A 24,565-nucleotide genomic window follows, 5' to 3' on the forward strand; every position below is an offset into this window, starting at 1 on the left:
AACATCCTTTCTTTTAGCACACATTTAAAAGCAACATCATACATGTGTATTTTTGGTGCTGACAGAGACACAATCGTCACTGAAAGTGAAAGAAGCTTGTGGGCTGACATGGTAGAGTAACATTACCAGATTTTACACAAATATGACTTGAGTTACACAGTTCTTACAAGCCTTGTCCTACCTGCTTTAACAAAATTACATGGTGCTGTTAAAAGTGTCTAAAACAGAAGGTATGAACACTACTGTCCTTATTAAAGGTCAGTTGAGCAACAGCATGGCTCTGAAGCTGTTATTTTAACATAAAACAACTACAGCTACATAATGTTGCTTTAAAAAGTGACTCTGGTTTATGTAATCAAACCCCTAAATCCAACAGGCCTACACTTGAATTCTTACCTACATAATTAAATATTAGTTTAGAAGTTACTGAATAATTTATAGAAGATACTGAAATATAAATGTTTACATAGATTCATAATAATAGTTCATATTAATAACATGAAAAAAATAAACGTGTTAGGATTATTAAGTCTGGAATTGTTTCTTAATCTCTATATGCAGTCTTACCTGCAGTGCACCACAACAGGGCCCACATTTTCTGCCCTGGCTCTGGACGACCTGCGGACAAACGAGAGCACCGGCAGCACATACTCTGGTACACCCATGTCTGGCCACTGTGTGTAGTGGTACTGCGTTATTGTTCGCTCATTGGCCCGACCCTTCTGAGAGCCCTGAAGGAACACGAGGGGAAGAAAGCAGAAATGGTCAGAAAACAAAAATCTAACTCAAATCAGTTTAGGTAAAGAACTACAGTTTTTATCTACAATTTTTTTGACCATAGATAATTCTGTAGTATTTAACTTCTACACAATATATGGACTGATAAGGAGAAGGAAATGACTGTGCACTTTCATACCTTCTTTAAGTGTGTGTTTCTAATGATGAGGGTTCGCTGGGTATAGTAAGCCATAACCTTAGTGCTCTTAACAGTCACAAGGAAACTGCCATACTCTTCTTGGGTCTCCAAGGGCCAATACTGGTCACATTTTCTCTGTGAGATGGAATAATAAGCATTAATGTACCATAATAAGCAACCTCCTTTTTAAGTGATTAATGTAAAGTGCGTGTGTGCGCAGGGATGCTTATAGACGGCTTACTTTGCCTTTCTCCACCAGGTTTGTGATCATGACGATCACTCCCACATTCTGCTCCCACACCATCCTCCAGAAGTCCACAGTGCTCGACTTAAGAGGGCCCTGAGCTGCTATATAGGCTCGTGGTTTGTTAAAGCCCTGTGTGGGCAAAAGAGAAAAAGGTGTGGGGCAATCGGAGACAGGGAGAGATAAGGAGAGTGTGATCAATGTGCCAAGTTGCAAACAGAAATGTAATAATGCATCGTGAGCTCATTTGTTGGCTAAAATACGAGTCTTGTGCTATTTTCAAATATATAAATAATAATGCATGTATTCCACTATTGTGTAATCAAACTGTGCTCATATTAGTGACTTCATAATGAGTTTTAAAAAAAATAAATTATAAAAAGAAAGAAACCCATATAATAACAGCACAGCATAGTTTGAGCAAGGGGTTATATCCCTTTTGTTTTGTCTTTATTGTGTGGTTTCATATTAACTGAGGCATTGAATTATTACTTCCTTCAGCTTCTACTTAGTACAAGTTTACTAATCTCAAAATAGTTTCTATCTGAGTTTGCTAATATCCACTGAGTCTTATGGCATGGAATAAATGCTTTAATGACATAACCTGCCTGAAAGAAAGTCTACGACAGCATTAAAAACAGGACAAAATACCCACATCCACATAGTTGGCATTGATGTAGTCCCCTTCATTCTTTCCATCTTTGTCAGACTGTGCTGAGAGTCTAACTCTGCTGTGGTCATCTGATACAAAGTACAAGAAAAAAAAATCCTCAGCACTCTTCATCATTAATAAAAGTGTATTCATTAAACAAACAGATGTGATTTTATTTTGCTGCATACAGGCCAAAATGTTGACATATCGGTTCTTGCTCTTGTTGTCTGGGTGGTTGGAGCTATCGGTTGTAGTTCCCAGATCCACAGTGCAAGTCTGAACCTCCTACAATTAAATACACACACATACACATGCTGTATCCTCTGCCGGAATACTATACTATAACACTTTTTAAATGCCTTAGCTATTATCTCTCTGAAAATAGGTACATACGCATTGGTGGACGAGTGGTAGAAACAATGCATGCTACAGATATCAAGTGCAATCAGATCAAAGAAATTAAATGAGAGATATGACTTACCTCAAAATACTCTTTCAATATCTAATTAGGGAAGTGAGAATGCAGAAAGCACAGAAATGAAATTACATGACACACAGTGCACAGACAACACGTGACAAACAAAAAATGAAAACACAGGACACAGAACACAGCAAAAAAAAAAGCTACTGGCAGAACACTTTCAGAACATGCCTCATGCACTGTGTGGGTCTGAGCTGGCAGAAGCAAGGAGTTTGCAAAGTAGTCTGGACTAGTTTGGGATCCTGTCCATCCTTAATATTCATATAATATACAGTAGAATGCTGGTTCCTTGGATTACATCTTGGGAAGGTCACTTTAATGTAAAACTCACTGGCATAAACCATGTCTAAACATTTCAGATGATATTTCACACATAACACATGTGCAACAGTTATGAAACTGCAAATTAATATGTTATAAGGCTATATGCTATAGTAGACAACATGGTGTCACTTTTTATGTCTCTAATAACTATGTAATAACACATTAACAATGCATATAACAACAACAACGTAAAAGGTGCATTACAGTAGCACAGCTTGTGAAACTACACAATGTTTATCAACTTTAGTTTTGACTGTTGTAACTACACTAGTACCCAATCTCAACAGATCTTACAGTAAAAAAGCAGCAGTTACAAATACAGTAACTTATTTTATTACAGATGTATAACCATATTAGATTTAACATGCTGTTACATCTATACAGATACATTTGTATAATATAATGACTCAAAACTAAAGCTGATAAATGTGTATTAACACATGTATTCTGTAACCAAACAGACCACCATTAGTAACACTGTTGTTGTCTGGATTATTCATGTGTAACTACACAGTTATTAAATATAAGATAAAGTGGAACTGGCAATATTAAGGACATTCAGAATGGCATATGGGTTAAAGACAGGCTGCTTTGGTGTGGTGAGGACAAGCACTCACAGTGTCCCTGCACTGCTTACAAACCATGCATTTAACACTTAATAGGGTAACCATATACTGTATGTGATGACACTGAGGTAAGTGTGGAAAAGAGCAGAGGACAAATGCCAAAAAAACAAGGAGTAATAATATAATCCCTTGTATTGGCAATGTTCATGTAGATGCCCCAGAACATTCTCATGCTACCACAGCTAAGATGATTTAGGTTATGCAGCATGGCATAGACAACCATTTCCTATTTTTCGCTACTGAAACTCATTTACAGTGTAGCCTGTACAATCTCATTTATTTTAAATGGACGCATACCTAATTCATTGTTAATTATCTAATCAAGAGCAAATAAATGAAACTCAGAAGTGGGGGTGGTTCTAATTTGACACTGATTGATGCTAATTAAGCACTAATCGTGTACTAGTGTATTTCTGTGTGCATCTGAGTGGAATATTGGCATTAGAGTCAAAAGCAAGCGAGTGCTTGAGAGTGATTTATTTATTCTTTCGGAAAAGTTAGCTGCAGCTTATGTTCACACATGGCTGGATATGGGCAGGGCGAGTGGGCCTGAACTAACTAATGGGCCAAAGTGTATCTGGCAATCTGTACTGCATGAGTGAAATTAGAGGAAAAAATCTGCTCCACTATTTAAAACTCTAAATGTGCTGTGAGAACGAAGCTTGAAAGCAGATGCCTAAGAGAAGTCAAAGGTAACAGAGATACCTGCAAATTCACTGTGATAGGCAGGTCATTAAACTAGTTTTTTAGCTATTTATATGTGTAGTTTCTCAAGACGATCAATGTTGTAAATGGGGTTACAGAAGACGTACCTCAAACTCTCTGGAGAAGGAGTTGTTGTTGTGAAGTTCTGCAACATGTTTGACAAACTGCTTCACTGAAAGAGACTCATGCTCATCTGCAAGGGTTGAGAAAATAAAGTTCATAAACGTCATTAATAATGTTATTCAACAATCCTGATCAATAGTCTTCTAGGATTCTCAAACCTCCTAGACCAGTGGCAGACACATTAAATATTTTTTTAATAAATAAAAACAAGCACAAATGAGCAGCTACAGAAGTCATTTACTGAAGAAAAATATGAAGCACCACGTTAAGGTATCCCCATGTTAGCATATTTCAAGTTGCATTCTCACTTTTGATAGAATCAAAATATAATATTGATACAACGTCATATGTCAGAATACATAAAGTGTACAATGATTTTCTTTTTTTATGCACAGATCAATGGATCTGAAAGATATTACAGATATCATGTAAAGAATTTGTTTGTTAATTTGTTTGTGTTAATATTTTCTGTTCTTAATGTACCACATTTGACAGCTTCTTTTCACTAATCATATTTATTAGCCTTGCCCAATTTGCATGCACTTTCTGCTGACTTAATCATAATCCACAGCTGCTTTAAACAAAGGTCATGTTTTCATTTGTAGCAGAGATATTAAAAATGCTTATATAAAAATTAGTAATCTTGCCTATCCATCCAACTATCTTCTTATAGGTCATGGTTGCAGTGGTTCATGAGAACAACCTGGAATCAGTGGGCAATAAGGACATACAACCTGGACCCTCTGTGCAGACACACACATTCACTCACACATAGAGAGCAATATATCTGGCCAATTTGCCTACTGTGTTTTTGAGAGGTGAGAGCAAACCCAAATACCAGGAGAAAATGTGCACAGACACAGAGAGAACCTCACAGACAGAGACTAGAGTGAGGATTGAACCAACAACCCCAGGCCACTGTAGCCTTGCTCAAAAGCTTTTAAAATTGTTTGACAAAAAAAACAAATAAGGCCTTGGTCTAGGAATTTTATATATTGTAGTGATACCGTTTTTCCCATGATAAGGATAAATATGGTCAAATTGCCCAGCCCTATTTAATTGTATCTGGCCTTTTTTGGAATTACATCCAAATTGTAAAATTCTAAGCCATGGTTACAAAACAAAGCCAGTTGACCTGTGTATAGTGGTTATATATCAGGTCTACAACCTTTGTGTGTTCTTACACCATCATCATGCATTTACCTTAGGGAAAAAAAAAATTGCATGCCACATGTTTTCTGCACTTTCCATCTATGGACGTATGAGCGTTTACCTGTGCGAATCAACAGATGAGCAGGGGAGGCAGATATGACTCGAGGGGAGGTGCTGTCCTCTATATAGAAATGAGCCGTCTGAAAGCACTTCCTGTGGAGAAAATGACAATTCACTCATTTCCAACACTGGCACCCTAGATGACTTCAAACACAAACACAAAAGACACAAAAACAAAGTACAAACCAACAGCAGACAGGCAAACAAACATAAAAACAGGCTCCGTGACAAACAGTAGCAACCGCAGGGTGAAATGGTTACCACAACACAAACATTTTTTGAATATGCAGAAGAAAAAGCATGAAAAGTGGGTGGTTCTTAGCTGGGCTTCCACCTTTTCTATATCTATTCACATACACATTTAAGCACAAGGATCTGAAGAAGTTTTTCTATCGAGAGGCCTTTTTTCTTTTGTTATTTTCCAATCTGAAACTAACAAAAAGCAGGGAAAAACACATCTCTGGAACTAACAAAAAGCAGGGGGAAACACATCCTTATGTGTGAGAATATACTCTAAGCTTTAAAACACAGATAAAAAGATGTTCAATCTAATCCACAACCAGCTCTTAACAAGATCGCCCCACAGATATTCTGATTAACCTGGACTTGCGTTTGTCCATAACAGCAACTTCTTGGAAGGGATTAGTGGCAACAACACATCACAATGATGTCTCTGCAGATTAATCACCAACATTTGAAGATGTCCTCAAGGCTCGCATCAAGTGCGCAGCTGTGCTCAACCCAAATGAGCACCATGTAAGCGTGGAGGAACAAGCGACAGAACATGCCACTATTACCGCAATTCCGCCACCCATCTCTGTGCCGACAAGACGCCAACATCACTCTGGCCTTGTCAGACATAATCATGCGCAGGCCCTTTCTTTAGTACTCTTGCGCTCTAGCGCAGGGCCACAAACAACAGATCAGCATCTCAGAGACTTAATCACCCGCTTCAAGATTAACGACTTAATCTGGCCCAATCCCCACAGTGTAATAACATAAGTCAAGCATGAGGAACACGCCGACGAGCCGAGAGCCTTGCCAGGATAAGAAATGTACAGCCTCATGCGCTTGAACTGTTTACACAGCAGAGCCATGTACTTGATGGGATTGCAAAAGTTGCTTATTTCACAGTTGAAAAAAATTATTAGAGGAAAAAAAGTCAATGTTCAATGTGTTCCCAATCTGCTGGGCTAAAATATTAGCACTACTTTGCTGAAGATGCACAGTTCCAGTTATCTAACTACATAATACACGCACAACATCTATACATACGCTATTGGGGATCACTTAAATACATACACACACATATACTAAATTGAGGTCACAAATATATACCACATATATTTTGTTAGTTGGGACCATGCCTTCAGCATATGATAATTTGGAAGGAGACTGGGGAAAAGGGAAAGGACTTACAAACTGAAGGGCTTCTGCTTATGGTAGGAAAAAAAATGGTAGGTGACAGGGTGTCCATGGACAAGGTAGAGATGGTATTTAGAGAATGTAACTTTCTTTACTTAGTGGTTATATATATATATATATATATATATATATATATATATATATATATATATATATATATATATATATATATATATATATATTATACTATATTCTATTTCTCTCTTTTTATATTGATATTTATAAGATTATGTCAGTAAATGGAGGAACTGCAAAGTAATAATTTCATTGTACAGTGTAACTGCTTGAATTTTAGATTGGGAAGAGGGGTTTCAGGTATGTTCCTGACCCCACATTTTTAATATGACCATATTTTACTCCTTATAACTAATAAGCCTCTTCTAAATGAACTGTGATATTAACTGCAGTAACTAAAATGTCATGGTTGTAATAAAGCCTTAAACTCTCAGAGGAATGAGAGCAAAAAAACAACTAATTAAGCAAAACAAATTCTGCCCTTTCAGAAAAAGAAAAATCTTCAAAGCACTTCACAAATTAAGATAATTTGCTAAATCTGACAAGGTTGGTTAGGTCTGTTTTTTCTCAGGTTTTCCTAAAAAGTCAAGCTATCCCTTTCCTTAAAATGTATGAAAGCAAACATACACACACTAACATACAAGTACACGTTCGTTGATGTAATCATTCATACAGACTGACCTGTCTTTGGCATGTTTGACTGGTGAATGGGATGGGGCAAGACTGAGGATGGGTCAGAAAGATTAAACCATCAGCCCCAGTAAACAGGATTCTCTTTCCCCATCCCTTTCAAAACCCTGCCTTACACATGATTCTCATGATTATAGATTAATAGCAATATGACGTCAATCATCAACAGCAGTCTCTAGGGAAATTATTTGTTTTGTCACAGTATGTTAGATCAGTCATGCTGTGTGCTGAATATAACTATACACTGAATCTACTCATTACGTTTCAAAAATGGAATCAGTTTATTAACACTAGTCCTGCAATTCTAGAGTGATAAAATTGAGGTTTTTTTTTGATTAAGTGCCTCAGTGTTTGTCAAGAATTCTACAGTACGTGTGACCAGGTGCACCCGACAGACTCAGCACCAGACCCAAGAGAAAAAGAAATACGCCTGCTTAAATCTGCCACAAGATGGCACCAAGTTTATGTCTACGTTACCCAGGGCAAAAGTACACACTGGACCAATATGTCTAGATTCTAACAGATTCTAAGCAGTGCTGTGTTTTCTATCACTACATAACAGACAAAGCAGGACCACTCTCATGTTGGCTGAGCGCAGGTTTTATCTGAGAGAGCGTGTTATCACATAAGGGCTTATTACTGTTCTTCTAAATTAAAGCAATAAAACACCACCACTTATGTTTGCAGTATACTGCTTTTCATGTGTTGCATTTTCACAGGAGCAGTTCATGACACAGATTTGTTAGATAAATAATCCAAATAATGGCACGCTGAAATTAGTTATTAAAAGGAAAATGTAGATAACAGACAAAATAAATAGCAAAAAAGTGTTTAGGTAGGTCCAAGAGGCTATGCTTGTAGATTATACAGTAGAATATGGAACTCACCTCCAATAGATGAGAATGCCAATTAGTATGACAAGACACAGGAAAGTGAGGGTGGAGACCACAGCTAGAGGAACCACAGCTTTCCTCTGACGCTCCACACTGCCTACCAGACCCACGCGGGACTCGTGACTGCTGTTACTGGCATCTACGAGCAAGAGAAGGGTTGATATGAGAACAGTGGTATATGCTACATCATAGCAATTTCTAATTGAGGTCCTGGGAGGCATAAATCACAAATATCATCATTCGTTCAAAAAAATCTTTTTTTTGCTCCCTACAAACAAAATACTGTCATATCACATCGAGAGGAATCAAGTAAGTTCATACTAGTGCATTGTCGTTTGCAAACCAGAAAAGCTTAAGATTAGGTATAAACGAGAAGAATAAGCCAAGAAATCCGACTTACCTCTTAGCTTAAGTAAAATAAGCAGCTTGATTTAAAAATGCTCTCTCTCACACAGCAATGTGTACTACTGTAGTATATAAACACGGATAAAAGGGAAGTTACAGATTCATCTATTCCAGTAATGATGAGCATGACTGTACAAAAACGAACATGCAACTTTATGGAGCAAGCATGATCTTCCTACTGAAATGTGATTCAAATGAAAGAAAAATTATATGTCTGCCTTCTAAGAGTTCATTAGTCTCATTGTATTGGTTTATATATATATATATAAAACCACCTGCAATAAGTAATTCAATTATATCACTACATAATTTTTTATTAGGAAAAAAATGCAAAAATCCTGCATTATAAGTCTGACTAGTTGGCTGGCCATGATTCATAGCAGACAGACTTTTGAGAGATTAGGAGCTAACCTAGGAACGACATGGCCCTGTCAGTACAACCCAAACACAATGGCACCAGCTGTCACTTATTGATGCGCCAAAGTAGGACCTCTGCTACCCTCTATTGGGCAAACCATGACAAGACTGGCTATATATAACAAGCAGCTGGTGTAAGAGAAAACATAGATGTGAACATGGCTAATAATATTCCGAGTCATTACTAAAAAACTGAGGTTATAATAATAGTACAATTTAAGATTGACAAGTTGTAGTTTATATCTGTATATCTGTATCTTTTCAAGGTTTTTCATATAAAATCTGGAAAGGCATGCTTGTGGGTATTGCAGACAAAAGGCACACAGGACAAAACACAACACAGAGGGTTAAGGATTTACGCAAGCAGTGTGATGATGGCTGTGGGACTGTCAGGTTGAGATGGCGAGTTGCATTTTGGCTAGTTTGTTAGAGAGAATACAGAGTACAACAACAACAACACAAATTCACGATGTAGTTGTGATGTTGTTAGATGATGGAACAACTACAAACTCTTCACACCTTACCTGCCCATGTGCTACTATGTTATATAGAATACTTTCTACCAAAGATTTTAGTTGGCACACAGACACAAACATATTAGTCATCCTTTTGCCAAGGAGTGGTTTAATTTTCTTCAGAACCAGGGAATCGAGTTCATTCTAATCCAACCGGCTACAATGGAGCCTCCTGAGGAGCAGACGTGACGACGGCGAGGTGAAGTTTTACCTGCCACCGGTTCTTCCTCTGGATCTCTGTCTGCGCGCTCAGGAATACTGAAATCTGAAGACGTTTCGTTATCCGTGAGGCTCTCGCCTGAGCCGCTGTCTTCCTCCACACCTCCCAGAGGCCAAGGTGGGCTGGGCAGGAGAGCAGGGCTATTTGGTGTAGTCTCAATCTCCATCAGGCTTTCATTCTCAAAGTAGAAGGACGAAGAGTGTTCCTCCTCCATCTCCTCAGGCAGGGCCTCAGTTGGAACTACAGTTGATGTGGAAGGAACAGAACTCCAATCTCCAGAAGCTGAGCTCTGGCCCCAGTCCTGGTCCACTACCCAGCCAGAGGCACTGCTTTCCACAGGCCCTTCAGCAGAGTGAGTGGGTATGGAAGAAGCAGTCTCTTGACTGAAGGTAGGCCACAGAGTGGGTGATTCCATAGGAGTAGATACACTTTCAGTGTATATGATGGCACCAGTTGTGGCTGTAATAGAGAAGTGCAGGTCACTAGATGACTCGGTAGAAGACAGAGAAGGGGCCTCAGCGCACAGTTCCCAGTCTGCTGCACTGCACACTGTGGGAGTCCCCATGCTGGAGGAAGACAGAAATGAATGGAAGTCTACTAGACTAGACAGGTCACCCGAAATGTGTTCCCAGCTGGAAGAAGGCTTTGAGAAGAGAGGAGCAGCATGCAGAGAGGTGGAACTAAGACAGCGAGCGCAAGGACCATCGCCATCTTGGCTAACAGTCAGAGCTACCGCAGAAGACTCTGCCAACTTCACCAGAAAGCCAGAGTCTCCAACGGTACCTGAGAGTGAGGAGCTGAAGTCAGGAGTGTCCGTCACCAAAGAGAAGACGCTAGAGAGGGCAAGTGAAGGTTGCAGAGATGAGACAGAGCTGAGAGGCTTAGAGAAGTGAGTGTGTTCAGACCACTCTGAGAGCACAGAGTCAACCGAGTCGGGTAAAGTTTGAAGAGGGAGAGTACCTGAACTGCTACAGAGGGCGGCGCTAGAGGTCGACCCGGACAATACGTCACCATCATCACCATCATCATCACCACAACCACTGCTAGAAACAGATTCCACGGGCCAACGAGACACAGAGCTGGAGGATGACTGGGTGGGGTAGGGAGGGAAGGATGTGACAAACTGCGGCCCATCAGAGGCTACTGGGGTAACAGTAGTATCTGGGACGTCCCAGTCAGGGATGGAGGCAGACTCATACAACAATGCACTAGAAGCGGGAAAGGACACAGGACTGGCATGCAGAAGGTCAGATGCAGAAAGTGCAGAAGGGGAGCTCTCACCCTTGAACACTGGCTGGGTGGTCTGCAAGAGGACTGCACTGAAGGCAGTAGTGGTGGGGAAAGGCACGCTTGGGGTTGTAGGCTGCAGTGGGACCTCCGGAAGGAGGAGGGAGGAGGTTGATGTTGCAATGTTTTCAGAGAGGGGGCTAACTGTAGTAACAGTAACTGTGCTGTTCCCATAGTTATCAGAGTCAGTGATTTCCTCTCCAGCTGCAGGTGACGTTGATGTAGACTCTGCACCAGGGGTGACCGCTTCTATTGTAGGTTCTATAAAACTATGGCTGCTGCTGTCACCCTCAGAAGCCATGCTTTGTGTTGTGCTGCTACTATAAGGTGACTCAGAAGTGATTGAATCTGTCAGTGCTGTGCTGCCACTGTAATCTGACTCAGAAGTGAGTGAATCTGTCAGTGTTGTGCTACCACTGTATTCTGACTCAGAAGTGAGTGAATCTGTCAGTGTTGTGCTGCCACTGTAATCTGGCTTTGAAGTGAGTAAATCGGTCATGAAAGTAGTGCTAGTGGTCATGTGGGTAGATTGTGGTGTGTTTTTCACTGGGGTTTCAGTGGTTGTCGTAGTAGAAGTAGCCGTGGTAGTAGTAGTAGTAGTGCTTGTTGTTACACCAAAGACCGGAGGAACTGGTGTGTCTGTTGTAGTAAATCCGGTCCAGGGTGTAGTGGTCTGGATTGGATAGGGTGCCTGATTCAAGCCATGTCTGACCGAAAAGAGGTTGGGTTGATAGACCTCCTATGAGAGAAACAGAGAACAAAAAGAGATGAATGAGGTGTGCATCAGGGTTTTATATTAGGCAACTAGTATTAAATGTAATGTACTCATAGTTACCTCCTCATCCAATTCAAAAGGATCAGAATCAGGGTCAGTTTCTGAAAGAAAGACAGAAATACAATAAAGGAATCAAATAAGAGAAATATGCTCTCAAGCCTTGCCTTGTGAGTGTGCAACTACAACCCATTTATGTACATTACAGAGTACCTAAGACTCTATAAAATCTTTTGTACAGGTGGACAGGGCACTGTTAAGTATATTAAACAGAAAAACAGAAGGAATATCTAAGTTGATTATATTAATTTGGAAACAGCCTTTAAGGGAAGGTACACACAAATATAAACATAGATGAATCTGAAGGGCAAACAAAAGACAGTTTTGTGTTCATGAGCAAATCTCAGTCACATCAATCTGTCATCTGTCAATCTGCTCAACTCTACATTTAAATCTTTGATCTTCACAATCAAAAAAAATTGATCTTCAGAGTGTACCTGAAGGATTCAGGCTGTAGGCCATATTGTAAGACATACAGCTAAAACAATAGGTCAGTGTATTGTGTAGAATTGTGTAGCTGCTTCTGGTTCAAACAGTAGGTAAGAAACTCTGCTGACGAAAAGGAAGGGAAAGTATTTCACATCAGCAAGTCGGGCATTTCAGGTCACACAGCAAAACAAACAGTAAAAAAGGAGAATTGTCCAGGTCAGATTACAGGTTAATTAAGAACACAGAACAAAAAGAAAACGAAAAAAAGAAAACAGCACAGGGGATACTGGACACTCTCATGCACCAGAGTGGCTCCCCACACACAAGCAGAGAGACTGCAGACTCCTACTGAATCTTACCTGCTGAGTGGGAGCAACTGAATGACACAAAATGCAGAAATGACTCCAGCATTGTCATGATGTAGGCACCATAACCATTTGTGAAACAAGTGTTTTGTTCATTAAAACATGCATTATAGGCTGCAGAAGGACTGTAGTGTAGTGTGTATTTCACCAGCAAAATTTTACTTATTAGCCACTTGAACCGCAAAATGCCACGGGTGCATGGCATCAAAAAATGAGAACACACACATCCATAGACACTGAAATATGATGCAAATGATTTTGTATGCAATCCAGGTTAGTTTATTATAAATAGCAGTAATACAGATTCCCAACATGTCAGTGCATTAACAAATATACAGTAAATATACTGCAAAATGTGAATTATTGAATAATCTCGGTAAAAAGGGATGCTCGTATAACAAATGACAAAACATCAACTCCCTAAAAAGTAAGAATTTGCATAGAAAGCAGTGGATAGCACATAAAATGGGCTGAAAACACAGTGGACTGGCAAGTGCACTTAAAATATTAAGATTCTTCTCAATACAAAGAGAAGAGCAGTCGGAATGCACAGAGAAAGGAGGAACAAAAGCAGATGTAAGATAAAAGAGGGAAAGAGGCAAATACGTCAAAACTGTCATTAAAAAGAAAAAATGTTGACACTTGAAGACTCAAAAACTCTCTCAGCTGAGGGCGATTCTCACTGAAAATTTTTGAGAAACGAAACTAGTCCAGTTCTTGGCACACAGTTAGCTTGACAATGGTTATTTTACTGTGCATTTAAATAGCTATCGAAGAATTAGCGCAATTTGGCTCAAAAGGGGCTAATTTACTTAAATTTTTTCAAATTACTGTTAAACGGAAACCCTTATCTAATTCAATGAAAAGAATTAACTTACACTCCTATTTGGAGATTCACACTGCTGCAAAGGAAATATAATCAGGGACACATTAATCAGTCAATATTACCTACTGAAGCCTACCCGTGCAGCAGTGTGGCAAACGAATGACATGTAGAACATGATTAGGCTTTTTTCACATTGCTAACTAGTACTAATCCTTACAAACACCATGCCGTTATCTACACAAGGAACTGGTTTGCAAAGGATCAACCTATAGTATGAAGCATCTGCATGTTATTATTTTTTAAATAACAAAGCTAAGAGTATGGTAAATCAGTTTCCACGAAGACGAGGACGGCGAGCGCGAGTGGTCTTACCAGGGTCAATCACGGGCATGTCCACTATCAGCTGCTCACTCGTGCGGCCATTAAGACCATTAGTGCACACGGCCACCACCTTCACCATGTAGCTGGTGTTGGCTGCCAGGTCCTGGATGATGGCTCCCTTAGAGAGGTAAAAAAAAAACGAAACAACAAAATTACAGCAGGTCTATCACAGTCAGTGGTTCACAACCCTGGTCCTGGATGCCCCCTGCGCTACATTTCTCACACACACTCATTTCTCACACACTCACTTAAACTTGATAAGGGTTGCTAATTAGATGATAAGCTGAATCAGGCGTGTTGAGAACAAGAACATCAATAAATAATTTGGGACCACAGATCTAAGTACACTAGTCCAAATGTCAAGTATCCAGATTTCCTATTTAGACAATTCACCTACTTTAAGGTGCACTTAATGCTAACACAAGCATTCTGTTGTGCACACACACAAATTACACAATATGCCCAGAAAAGCTTCACTGTAATTATTTTATATGTATATTATTTTATTTGTATTGCATGGTAAATAAGCCAGCTAGCTACAATTCAGCTAAAAGCTGTCTGGGTTAGTTAGGCTAAACAATATCATCATTTTCACAGAGTGAACTATATAATGTGTAGTTTAATTACCACGTCCTGGTCTCCATCAGTAAGGTACTCAAGTGTGGGAGGGTCCTCTCCTTGTGTTTGTTGGTAGGTGACGGAGTATTTCTCTATGTTGGCATCGTACACAGCTCGTGGTCTCTCCCAGATCACCAAAAGACTTGTGTAGTTGTGAGGATATGCTTGCACATTCTCTGGCTCTGAGCTACAAACTGTAAAATGCCAGAGTGCACATTTTAATAATTATATTAACCCATTATCTAAAAAAGCCATGCATTTTAATGGATTTCAGGCAAAAAGCTGCCTTGTGTTGGAATGCATCAAATATAAGAAAGATAATTCATCCATGTTTTCTATACATATTCAACATAATGTCAGGTTTAACAGATTCATACAAACAGAGTGTGATTTCCATTCATCTCCCTCATTCACTTACTGTTGGTCCTAGCACATGATGACCTTATCATGGGGGGCATTCTTCACCATCTGTGCTCAGAGGCTGAGACTAAGAACCTCCAAATAAACAGCACTCAGACACACTGATAGGACCAGATTACAGCAGATTAGACTGATCCACCAATTACACTAACAAAAATGCCGATTTGTTCTGTCACTTTTAAAGTCAACAAATATAGCACACTATAGAGCTTACTAAACATTGATTGTTTTCATCTCTACTTATAAAACATCTTGAGAATAAACACAAATGGGCTGATTAGTGGTAATAATGTCACTTTAAACACCAGAGGGCAGAATGTAGCTGCACCGTAAATCCTTAGGAGCATCAGAGACCATCTAACAGTCTTCACCTAAAAAAATAACACTGTAATTAACATAAAAGCTAATATACATGTTCATTTTTGTTCACAATTATTGGTTCACTATATTACCTGCTTCTAAAACAAAAAAATAAAATAAAAGTCCTGGAGCCAGACAGAGCGAAGGCAATGAAGCTAACAAAACTGAAAAGAAATGTAGTACAATTATGTCTACTAAATAAGACACTAAATACCAATTCATTAATACCCTTTTCTATACCTTGACAGCAACAATTCAATACCTTTTCTGGGAGTGTAGGAACTTCTAGCTGGATAACTAGTTCTCTTTGTAAAACAAAACACACAAATAGTAAGTACTGTAGATAATTTAAAAGGCGCCCTAGTATGAAAAACCTTGGTATAGTTGTATAAAGAAAGTTCAGTACATAAAACCGACGCACCCTGAACCTCAAACACTGTTTCATAATAGTCTTGAGTTGCCATATTTATCCCCCCAAAACTTACATAAACCCAGCCCACAAGAGAAAACCCTAGTCAAAGCTGGCAAAATGGTAAAACAGCAAACTTCAGGAGAATATGGTATTGTTGATACCAGCGAGCAGCACATCACCAGACTCTGCTAGTTAACAAATGTATTATCAGGTTGCTACATGAACCAAGCCTCAAGACTTTAGTTTTCCTGTGTGTCCAAAAAAGGTGAGTTCAAACTCGGCATAAAAGCAGAGCTTACAGTTTTGGTTCACAAGTCTGCCGTTAAAAGGAAAATCAGAGTGCTTCATTCTGAAGCAAAATAACAAGGTTGTGAATAGGTTTGGAAATAGAATAATAGGTTATTGTTCAACTCAAACATTGCACTCTTCAGAACCTTTAAAAATGGCATCACTTTTTCCTCATGGTATTACATAGTTTTTCAAAAGTAAACTGTGTTAAAGATACAAAATGAACACTCTTATTAATCAGTAAATCATTAAGACTACAATCTAACCTATACAAAAATGAGGTCAGCTAGAGGAGACTGTCACTTTTGTAGGTATCCTGTTGTAGGTATGCTCACCCTGGATGGGTGGATAGATGGATTAAAACAGGAGAACTATAATTCATGTCTATATCTGTATGTCCTGTGCTGGTGAAAAGAACCACATTCTAAACGAGCACTAAGGCCTGCAGCAGAGATATCTAAAATAGGGCACTGCCATGCTAACAGCTGGTCGAATTCCCTTTCTCTGGTGTGGAAATACGGAAGGCAAACCAGTCCACGTCATGGACACTAGTACAATCCAAACTACACACAGATTCTTACAATGAGGTTAACGGGACACTGCTTCAATAAAGTGTATTGGCGCACTACAGATTGCATTCTCTTATCCACTAAAGAGTTTCCTGTCTACATGTTTTCACTGGCAATAACACAGCATTATCAGATGGTAATAGATGTAATAGATGTAATTCAGGCAATCAGTGTGTAAGAAAAATGCAAGCAGGTCATGATACTGTGCTGCCAACAGTATGTATATAGGTCAAAGAGTTAATTTCTTAGTAGAGAAAAGCTGAAAGCCTTAAGGACAGATTTGTAAAAATAAGAGCTTTATTTAATTTATTTAAAGTTTTCATGACACATTAAACAGTGCTCGATAGATGACTGACCTTTTTTAAAGTTTTATTTAAAAATAAAAGATTGCAATGTACTAAGTTTACAGAATGCATGTGTGTGTGTGTGTGTGTGTGTGTGTGTGTGTGTGTGGAATAGTACATACCAGGTGTGAGAAGTTCTTCTGTGCCAGTGTATGAAGAGAAGACCTGGCCCATGAACTGACTTTGCTGCTCTCTGTAGTTATTCTGGAGGTAGTCCATCAGCATCACATAGCCAGCCTGCTGCATGGTCATCACCTCACAGAACATCTCCAACTGCACCAACATAACAGCATACAACAGCATATCTGTTCACTATAACATTGATTATTAGTTTTTAAAAAATAACACAGCAGATTGTTTCTGTAAGAGATTCTGTCACCATGTAAAGTTTTACACAATATCCCTCAAGTAGGAGCTCACCTGGAACCAAATGATTTCTCACACTTTAACATACATCTATGCAATGCACTGAAAAGACAGAAATAAGAATATACATGTATGCCATCTAATTAAAAGTACTAAAGTCTGTGTTTTTGGAACAAAATGCACACTGCAAATTTGACAGTGTTAAATTAAAACCGTTAATAGATTTAACACTTCCAGTGTTGATTTAACATTAACAGTGTTGATTCAATGCTGGTAAATTTGATGGTAGGCTTTAAGATGGTAGGCTTTAACGCTGGTAGGCTTTAAGATGGCTGTTACTACTGTTTTTATCCAAGCTAGATCTAGTGTCAAACTACAGAAGAAAACTGAACACCAAACATCTCTTGGCTGAATGACTACACTTGAGTAAAGGAAAAATTGTGTACACTGATTTATGTTTCTCATATGTTTTGACAATACTATATTTAAGCTAAGATCTCTTATTAGTCTACTCATGAACCAGAAAACGGGCAGAGAAAATCATTACAGACTCCTCGCACCCTGGTCACAACCTCTTTCAGCAGCTCCCATCTACAGAACTATGTCCACTAAGACTGTCAGACACCAGAACAGTTTTTACGCTCAGGCTATCACCTTCATCAACAGTTGATCACCATCATCAGCTATAGGCCATATATATTACTGAAAAACTTTTCTGATTAACCTTATTCATTTCACACGTGTGTGCACTGTGGTTACACAATATTTACCCTGTATATTGTTGCATACTGCTATTCTGTGAATAACACTGTAAAGCACACTGTATAGAAATGTCCCCGTATAGTCTATATATACTGTGCATACTACTGTTCTATTGTTCTCTGTATGTTGTGTGTTGTGTACATTATGTGTAGAGTAGCTGTATATTTTAATACTGGAGAGGCACTAACGGCCAGAAACAAATCCCTTGTGTATGTGAACATACATGGCCAATAAATCTGATTCTAATTCTGATTTTTAAGTCCAGTGTGAGACTAGGGAGAATTTTCTCCTGTTTCTGAAATTCAGCTCCTGAGAAACAGCCTTTGAGTTTGGGTCACTTTGATTAAAAATAATGTCTCACGGATGGTTTAATCTCTTTTTGGTCAGACTGCTCAACCCTTGGTTTCAGTTGGATACAAAATTAAACGTGTAACATTGTGTATTAGAAGTGTAAGATCTACTCATTTCTCAAAAAGCTCTGTTCCATATCTCAGAAATGGACATATCTCTTTACTCCTAATGGGTGGGTTAGATTTCAGAAACAAGTGAAGCAATCTGCTTTATTTTGATCTCTAAAGGTCCACTTAAGAGACAAAAGGGTTTTTAAGTCAACATGACTGGATCCATTGGAACTACTTTAGATCGTATACAGGAGAACCTGTCAACAAAAGCCCAGCAAAGGCGAAACAGAAAATAAGGATGTGCCACTGTATTCCAGTATTTCATTAATCCAGATGAACACAGTTCTACCTGTTTGTTTAGACAAGGCTCTGCTTGACTTCACCTGCTTGAGCACTGACCTATCCTAAATGGTAACATGCATCAAGAACGCTGTCTATTGTACTCAACCTTCGAGCTTGCTCTTGATCTAATGTGTCTGAAACAAAGTCTGAGTCACTGTGCGCTTCCATGTCTTGTTTTGAAAGAGCCAGACCACCTGTATTTGCCTTTCTTCTTCCTAAAGCTTTCAGGCATTCAGCATTCATTGCATTCAACGACACCCTGTGTCTACTTGTAACTGACTTAAGGGAAATAGCCAGAGGGTTAAATGACACACAGCAGAAAAAGTCTTTAAGTATTCACACCCTTTTGATGTGGGTAACTTTACCCTTGCTTGCTCCCATTCCGGCTTAATGACAGTGTACTTTAGAGAGTTAGACACGCTAATGTCACGTTAACCGTTTCAAACAAAAAGGTTCAAAAGAGGCGGCTTCTGTGTTGACTGAAAGCCAGTATATTAGCTATCATAAAGGGAGTCATTTCACGACTGCTAGTTACTTTATAAAGGCTTCTCATACAAAACAACTTGTAATGCATTAATAATTTTGACAGTACAATAAATCTATGCTAGGTAAATGTTATTTATTATCTGCAAAGAGCAAATAAGGTAGACAAAAGTTGTGTTTATACTTGTCCGCTTTGGTTTGATTAAAGCTAACCCTGGTGTGATTGCTCAGTTAGTGCAGTTTGTTAAGAGTAAGTGTGAATTCCGCCAAACTCTTGTGCACACCAAATAGTGGACCACCACCGCCTGAGCAGATGGACTCTGGTGCAGTTTGATTGAAGTATGAACAGGGATCCAAACAAACCAAACGTAGGATGTGATGTTACAAAATGGTTGTATTATATGCATTCTTGCAGCTAGAGTTGAGCACAGGGAGTGACCTACCCAACTTTTGTCCGAGCTGTGTCCCAAACCACACACTACCACACCACACAGTGTTTCAAAAGTAGCCACCATTAGAATGGCATACAGTAAGTTGCCTAATAAAAAATGTGGGATGCAGCCACAGTAACGTTACATTTGACAGCTTTAACATACGTTGGTCCGCAGCAATTTAATACTGATAAATACAACATGATTTAATAGGTTGATGGTTGATGTCATGGAAAATGAGAAGAGTGGGAACATTTTTGTATCAAGGAAGTTGATAGCATGACGTATACGGTTTAATTTGCCTTATGTGACATTGCATCCCCTGCCATCTGACTACTGCGCATGCACACATTGTGATGAAGATGTTGTAACGAAATATTTTACAACAAAACCAAACAATTGGTCAGGATTTTCCTTGTTTATGGCCAAAACAGTGTGGGTACACAAGGCATTATTATGAACAAGAACCACCAGTTACATACTCTACCCACTGCTATCTCGAAACCTGTCAGATGACACAAACACATTCACACACAAATATACACTCAAACACATTTACTTTTGCAAAACATCTGCAGACATTGTTCAAAAAACAACAACTGATAAAAAAAAATGTTATTTGGATGCATATGTATGTACATATATGTTAAATGTTATCTGATTGTGTGATCTGCCATGTTTGGTCATCATTGTACCCAATGATAAAGGTTATTGTTTTAGTGCATTGTCCAGAGATATGTACACACGTGCAACAAACACTGAAATACTGAAAGGTAAAAATGGCCAAGTGCATCACAATGCATCAATGCGTCAAGTGTGGCAATTCATCTACACTGCTTTGGAAACATTTAAATGATAATATAGTCAATATGGCAATTTTTGGTCCGATATTTAGAGCATTTTTTTAAATAGTCATATCAAAGCACACAAAATTATGGACAAATTTAAAATTTCATGACACAGTAGTCATGAAATAATCAAATCAAATCAAATCATGAGGTCATGCTTTTGCACCCCTCTTAACAGCAGTGGACAAAAAAGGACATGCAGAGAATGTATAAGCGAATACTACTAGTTCAGTCCTGTACACTCACCTGTGCCTCAGAGATGGCCACAGTGTTCTTAAAGACAATCCATTCCACAGTCTCAGAGCAAGGAGGGGAGGTGAGGGAGCCATTATAGATGAAGTACTTCTCTGTGGAGTTAGGCAGGAGGCCTTGCAGGGTAAATGGAGACACACTGCCAGTCTTCCCTGAAGAAAAAAAAAAAAGCACATAATAGCTCGGTGTCATTTTCCATAGGTACATAATTCATGTAGGCGTTTTGTTTGATGAGTAGCAGATTACATGAGTCGATGGTCATGATATATATGATGTGGTTGTTAAACGGTGGCCCTCTAGACAACATAATAGATAGAAAAGAGGTGAGATGCTGAGGATTGTGGTGGTCCAAGTCTGAATAAAGTTATAATAAAGCTTTATATGCAACTTTTAATTTCTTTTAAAAATATCAGATTGAGGTTTTTAAATGTGCTCTGGAATGGAACTGTAAAGTGTATTTGGCATAGACAAAAAATGAGAATTAGGTACATGGAACTTACAAAGAAAATTCAGCATAACCAAAACAGGCTAGGTTATGCTACATGGCTCCTGTGAGTAAAGTAAATCAGTCAATCAAAGCAAAGCTCATTCTCTTTTTCCCCCCAAGCTCTCCACTAAGAAAACCATGTATTATTTTGGGACAAAATAACAGAGGTGTAAATAGGCTTGTAAAATTACATCTGAGCATTGTTTGCCTCAAACAAAGTCTCATACTTTCAATTTATACATCTAATAACAGCATAAAATACAGTACAAACAGATTTAAAATGCACATACCATGTCTGCTCACACTGTTGACTGCATCAATGATGGCTTCATAGTTTTCATTATCTTCAACACTTGTCTGTGAGAGAAGACGAGACAAGACACATTTTTTAAAAGGTCACCTACAGATACAAGACAATGCCATCCTATCACTGCTGTTGTATCAAAACCTTGTACATCTTCTTCTGGATTTATAACATCTGTCTTACAGCAGAGAGGCCAAAAAAGAGAAGACTAAAAATAACTGACACATTTATTTTACTGCTGCCATATTTACTGATGCCTTACCAATAAAAGTTATCATTTCAGACTTAAAGGTTTTATTATTACAGCAACTATGTATATAGTAATTACTAAAGTACAACAGTCTTAATGATTCTGTAAAGTACTTTACTAATGGGACTGTATGCAGTGTCCGAACCTCTTCTTTACCGCGTAACTGCTCTCGGCAGGAAGAGCAATAAGGAAAAGCCAAAACACACAACTTTCCACTAATCCCTCATCTAAGCACTCTCCTAAAGCAATAGGAAGAATCTTCCATTATCATCTCACACCTACTGAAGGCATCATTGTGTTTTCACAATGACACACAGGATACGATATACAAAAACAAATACAGGCATAAACACACACTCAATACTCATTAACATGTTCACACTCCAGGCAATCTATACATGTACATACAGGCCATATCCATACCCCAAGAGATACCATGTGTGTGCTAAACTGTCTAGTTCTTCCACAGAGAAAACATGTTCATACAGGCCATGAACTCATGCTAATATGTAAACACACTGAACATTTCTAAGTCTGTTTAGCACACAGGAATAGTCTATTACCCACTGATGCCTGTACTGTTGTGCAAGTCCGTGACTATTCCTCTCCACGCCCCACTAAACTGGAGTCCATTCCACAGGCTAAACTGTGGGGAAGGTGCTGCTGTTTAGAAAGCAATGAGCCTTCAATATCTGCTGGCTTACGTGTCCCTAACAGCACATGGGGCCTTTAACATTTAATGAACCATTTAATTAAAAAAAAAGACAAACAAATAAAATATAGCCTGAATTGATAAATTCTTCCATAATACCATATCACTGTTAGTTAAAAAAATCATGAATAAATCATAAAAGGTGGGTGGCATTTCAAAATGGTGTACCACACATTTGCTTGACTCACTGAAGAAAAGACAATCAAATTCAAAAGGTTCACATATAGGAGGTTTTACCACAAACAAACTGCACTCAAAGTTGGAAAACTCACTGTCAGTCATTTAACAGCACAAGGGTTAAACGTCCTCATGCATTTGTTCACACACAGATACATATACAGTAATAATTATACATAGTTCTAGACAATAGCACCCACCTCAATCAACACAGAAAGGGCAGTTATTTTTCCTCCATCCCTCAGGGCTGCATCAAGAGAGTCGTGATTGACTTCATAGCAATATATCTGCATCTGCGTGCAAATTTTATACACATTATTAAAGTCTTAATTAATCCTAACCAATTTGAAAGGTCAATTACCCAATGCCCATTCATGTGAACTCCCCCTATCACTAGCAATGCCTCTAACACTAGGAGGATGAAGAATAGCACGTCTCCTCTGACACGTGTGAAGCCAGCCACCACCTCATTTCGAACTGCAGCATTGCAAGGTAGCCAACACACTCAGAGGAAAGTGACACTTGCGCTGACCAACATGTGGGGAGGAAGTGCCATCAACTCACCCCCTCATCACTGCTTCTACAAACATTCGTAAAAGAATTGGTTGCTCTTCTGAGATTAGTGAATTCCAGCGTTGTACTGTGATAGGATGCCACCTGTGCAACCAATCGAGTCGTGAAATTTCCTTGTTACTCGTTATATTCCACAGTCAGCTGTCAGTGGTATTATAAGTGGAAGCGATTAGGAACAGCAGCCATGAAGTGGTAGGCCACTGCGACCTCTGCGCATTGTGCCAACTTTCTGCAGAGTTAATCGCTACAGACCTCAAAACGTCATGTGGGCTTGAGATTAGCTCAAGAACAGTGCGCAGAGAACTTCATAGAATGGGTTTCCATGGCCAAGCATTCACCAAGCGCACATGTGCAAAGCGTCAGATGCAGTGGTGTAAAGCATGCCACCACTGGACATTGTGGAGCAATGGAGACGTGTTCTCTGAAGTGACGAATCACGCTTTTCCGTCTGGAAATCCGATGGATGAGTCTGGGTTTTGCAGGTTGCCAGGAGAGCGGTACTTGTCTGACTGCATTGTGCCACGTGTAAAGTTTGGTGGAGGGTGGATTATGGTGTGGGATTCTTTTTTTAGGAGATGGGTTCGGCCTCTAAGTTCCAATGAAATTAACTCTTAATGCTTCAGCATACCAAGAGATTTTGGTCAATTTCATGCTCCCAACTTTGCAGGAACAGTTTGGGAATGGCCCCTTCCTGTTCCAACATGACTATGCACCAGTGCACAAAGTAAGGTCCATAAAGACATAGATGAGCAAGTTTGGTGTTGAGGAACCTGACTGGCCTGCAAAGAGTCCTGACCTCAACCCCAGACTGCGAGCCAGGCCTTTTTGTCCAACATCAGTGAAGGTGTGATAACAAACTTCTATTACCACAGAATAGCCCCACCAATTTGTACAGAAGTCCTTGTAGTTATATGCCTGTGTAATAATCCTTGCCGTGTTATGGGGTTAACAAATGTTCTTTTTTTCATCAAATAAATTCACCTCAGTCACGAGTATCAGATTGTTTAGCCTTATGATACACAAAACTACACACAGTAGAATTAGCTCAGACAGTGTAGGACTAAACAAGAACAAGATTCAATCTGTTTATACTCCACAAATAACAAGGTAAGTGCAGAGATTC

At 39.1% G+C, this 24,565-nt stretch overlaps 1 protein-coding gene across 4 annotated transcripts in view; it reads right to left on the bottom strand.

Moving 5' to 3' along the window:
* Positions 1-24,565, bottom strand: part of ptprz1a (protein tyrosine phosphatase receptor type Z1a) — a 58,445-nt gene that overhangs the window by 6,579 nt on the left and 27,301 nt on the right. The window contains exons 5-21 of one of the 4 annotated variants that reach the window (XM_072671485.1): positions 23,070-23,162; positions 21,717-21,783; positions 20,934-21,091; positions 17,177-17,327; positions 14,671-14,855; positions 14,035-14,161; positions 12,046-12,086; positions 11,205-11,949; positions 8,361-8,505; positions 5,345-5,436; positions 4,056-4,141; positions 2,294-2,314; positions 2,001-2,097; positions 1,816-1,901; positions 1,158-1,292; positions 917-1,051; positions 568-731 (exon numbers count right to left, since the gene is read on the bottom strand). In XM_072671485.1, coding sequence (XP_072527586.1) covers positions 568-731; positions 917-1,051; positions 1,158-1,292; positions 1,816-1,901; positions 2,001-2,097; positions 2,294-2,314; positions 4,056-4,141; positions 5,345-5,436; positions 8,361-8,505; positions 11,205-11,949; positions 12,046-12,086; positions 14,035-14,161; positions 14,671-14,855; positions 17,177-17,327; positions 20,934-21,091; positions 21,717-21,783; positions 23,070-23,162 — 2,528 coding nt within the window. Of the gene's footprint in view, positions 1-567; positions 732-916; positions 1,052-1,157; positions 1,293-1,815; positions 1,902-2,000; positions 2,098-2,293; positions 2,315-4,055; positions 4,142-5,344; positions 5,437-8,360; positions 8,506-9,914; positions 11,950-12,045; positions 12,087-14,034; positions 14,162-14,670; positions 14,856-17,176; positions 17,328-20,933; positions 21,092-21,716; positions 21,784-23,069; positions 23,163-24,565 lie in introns of all 4 variants that reach the window. The other 3 variants (XM_072671466.1, XM_072671494.1, XM_072671477.1) reach the window with 3 other exon arrangements.

Source organism: Salminus brasiliensis, chromosome 2 (assembly GCF_030463535.1).
Source record: "Salminus brasiliensis chromosome 2, fSalBra1.hap2, whole genome shotgun sequence".
NCBI classification, from domain to species: domain Eukaryota; kingdom Metazoa; phylum Chordata; class Actinopteri; order Characiformes; family Bryconidae; genus Salminus; species Salminus brasiliensis.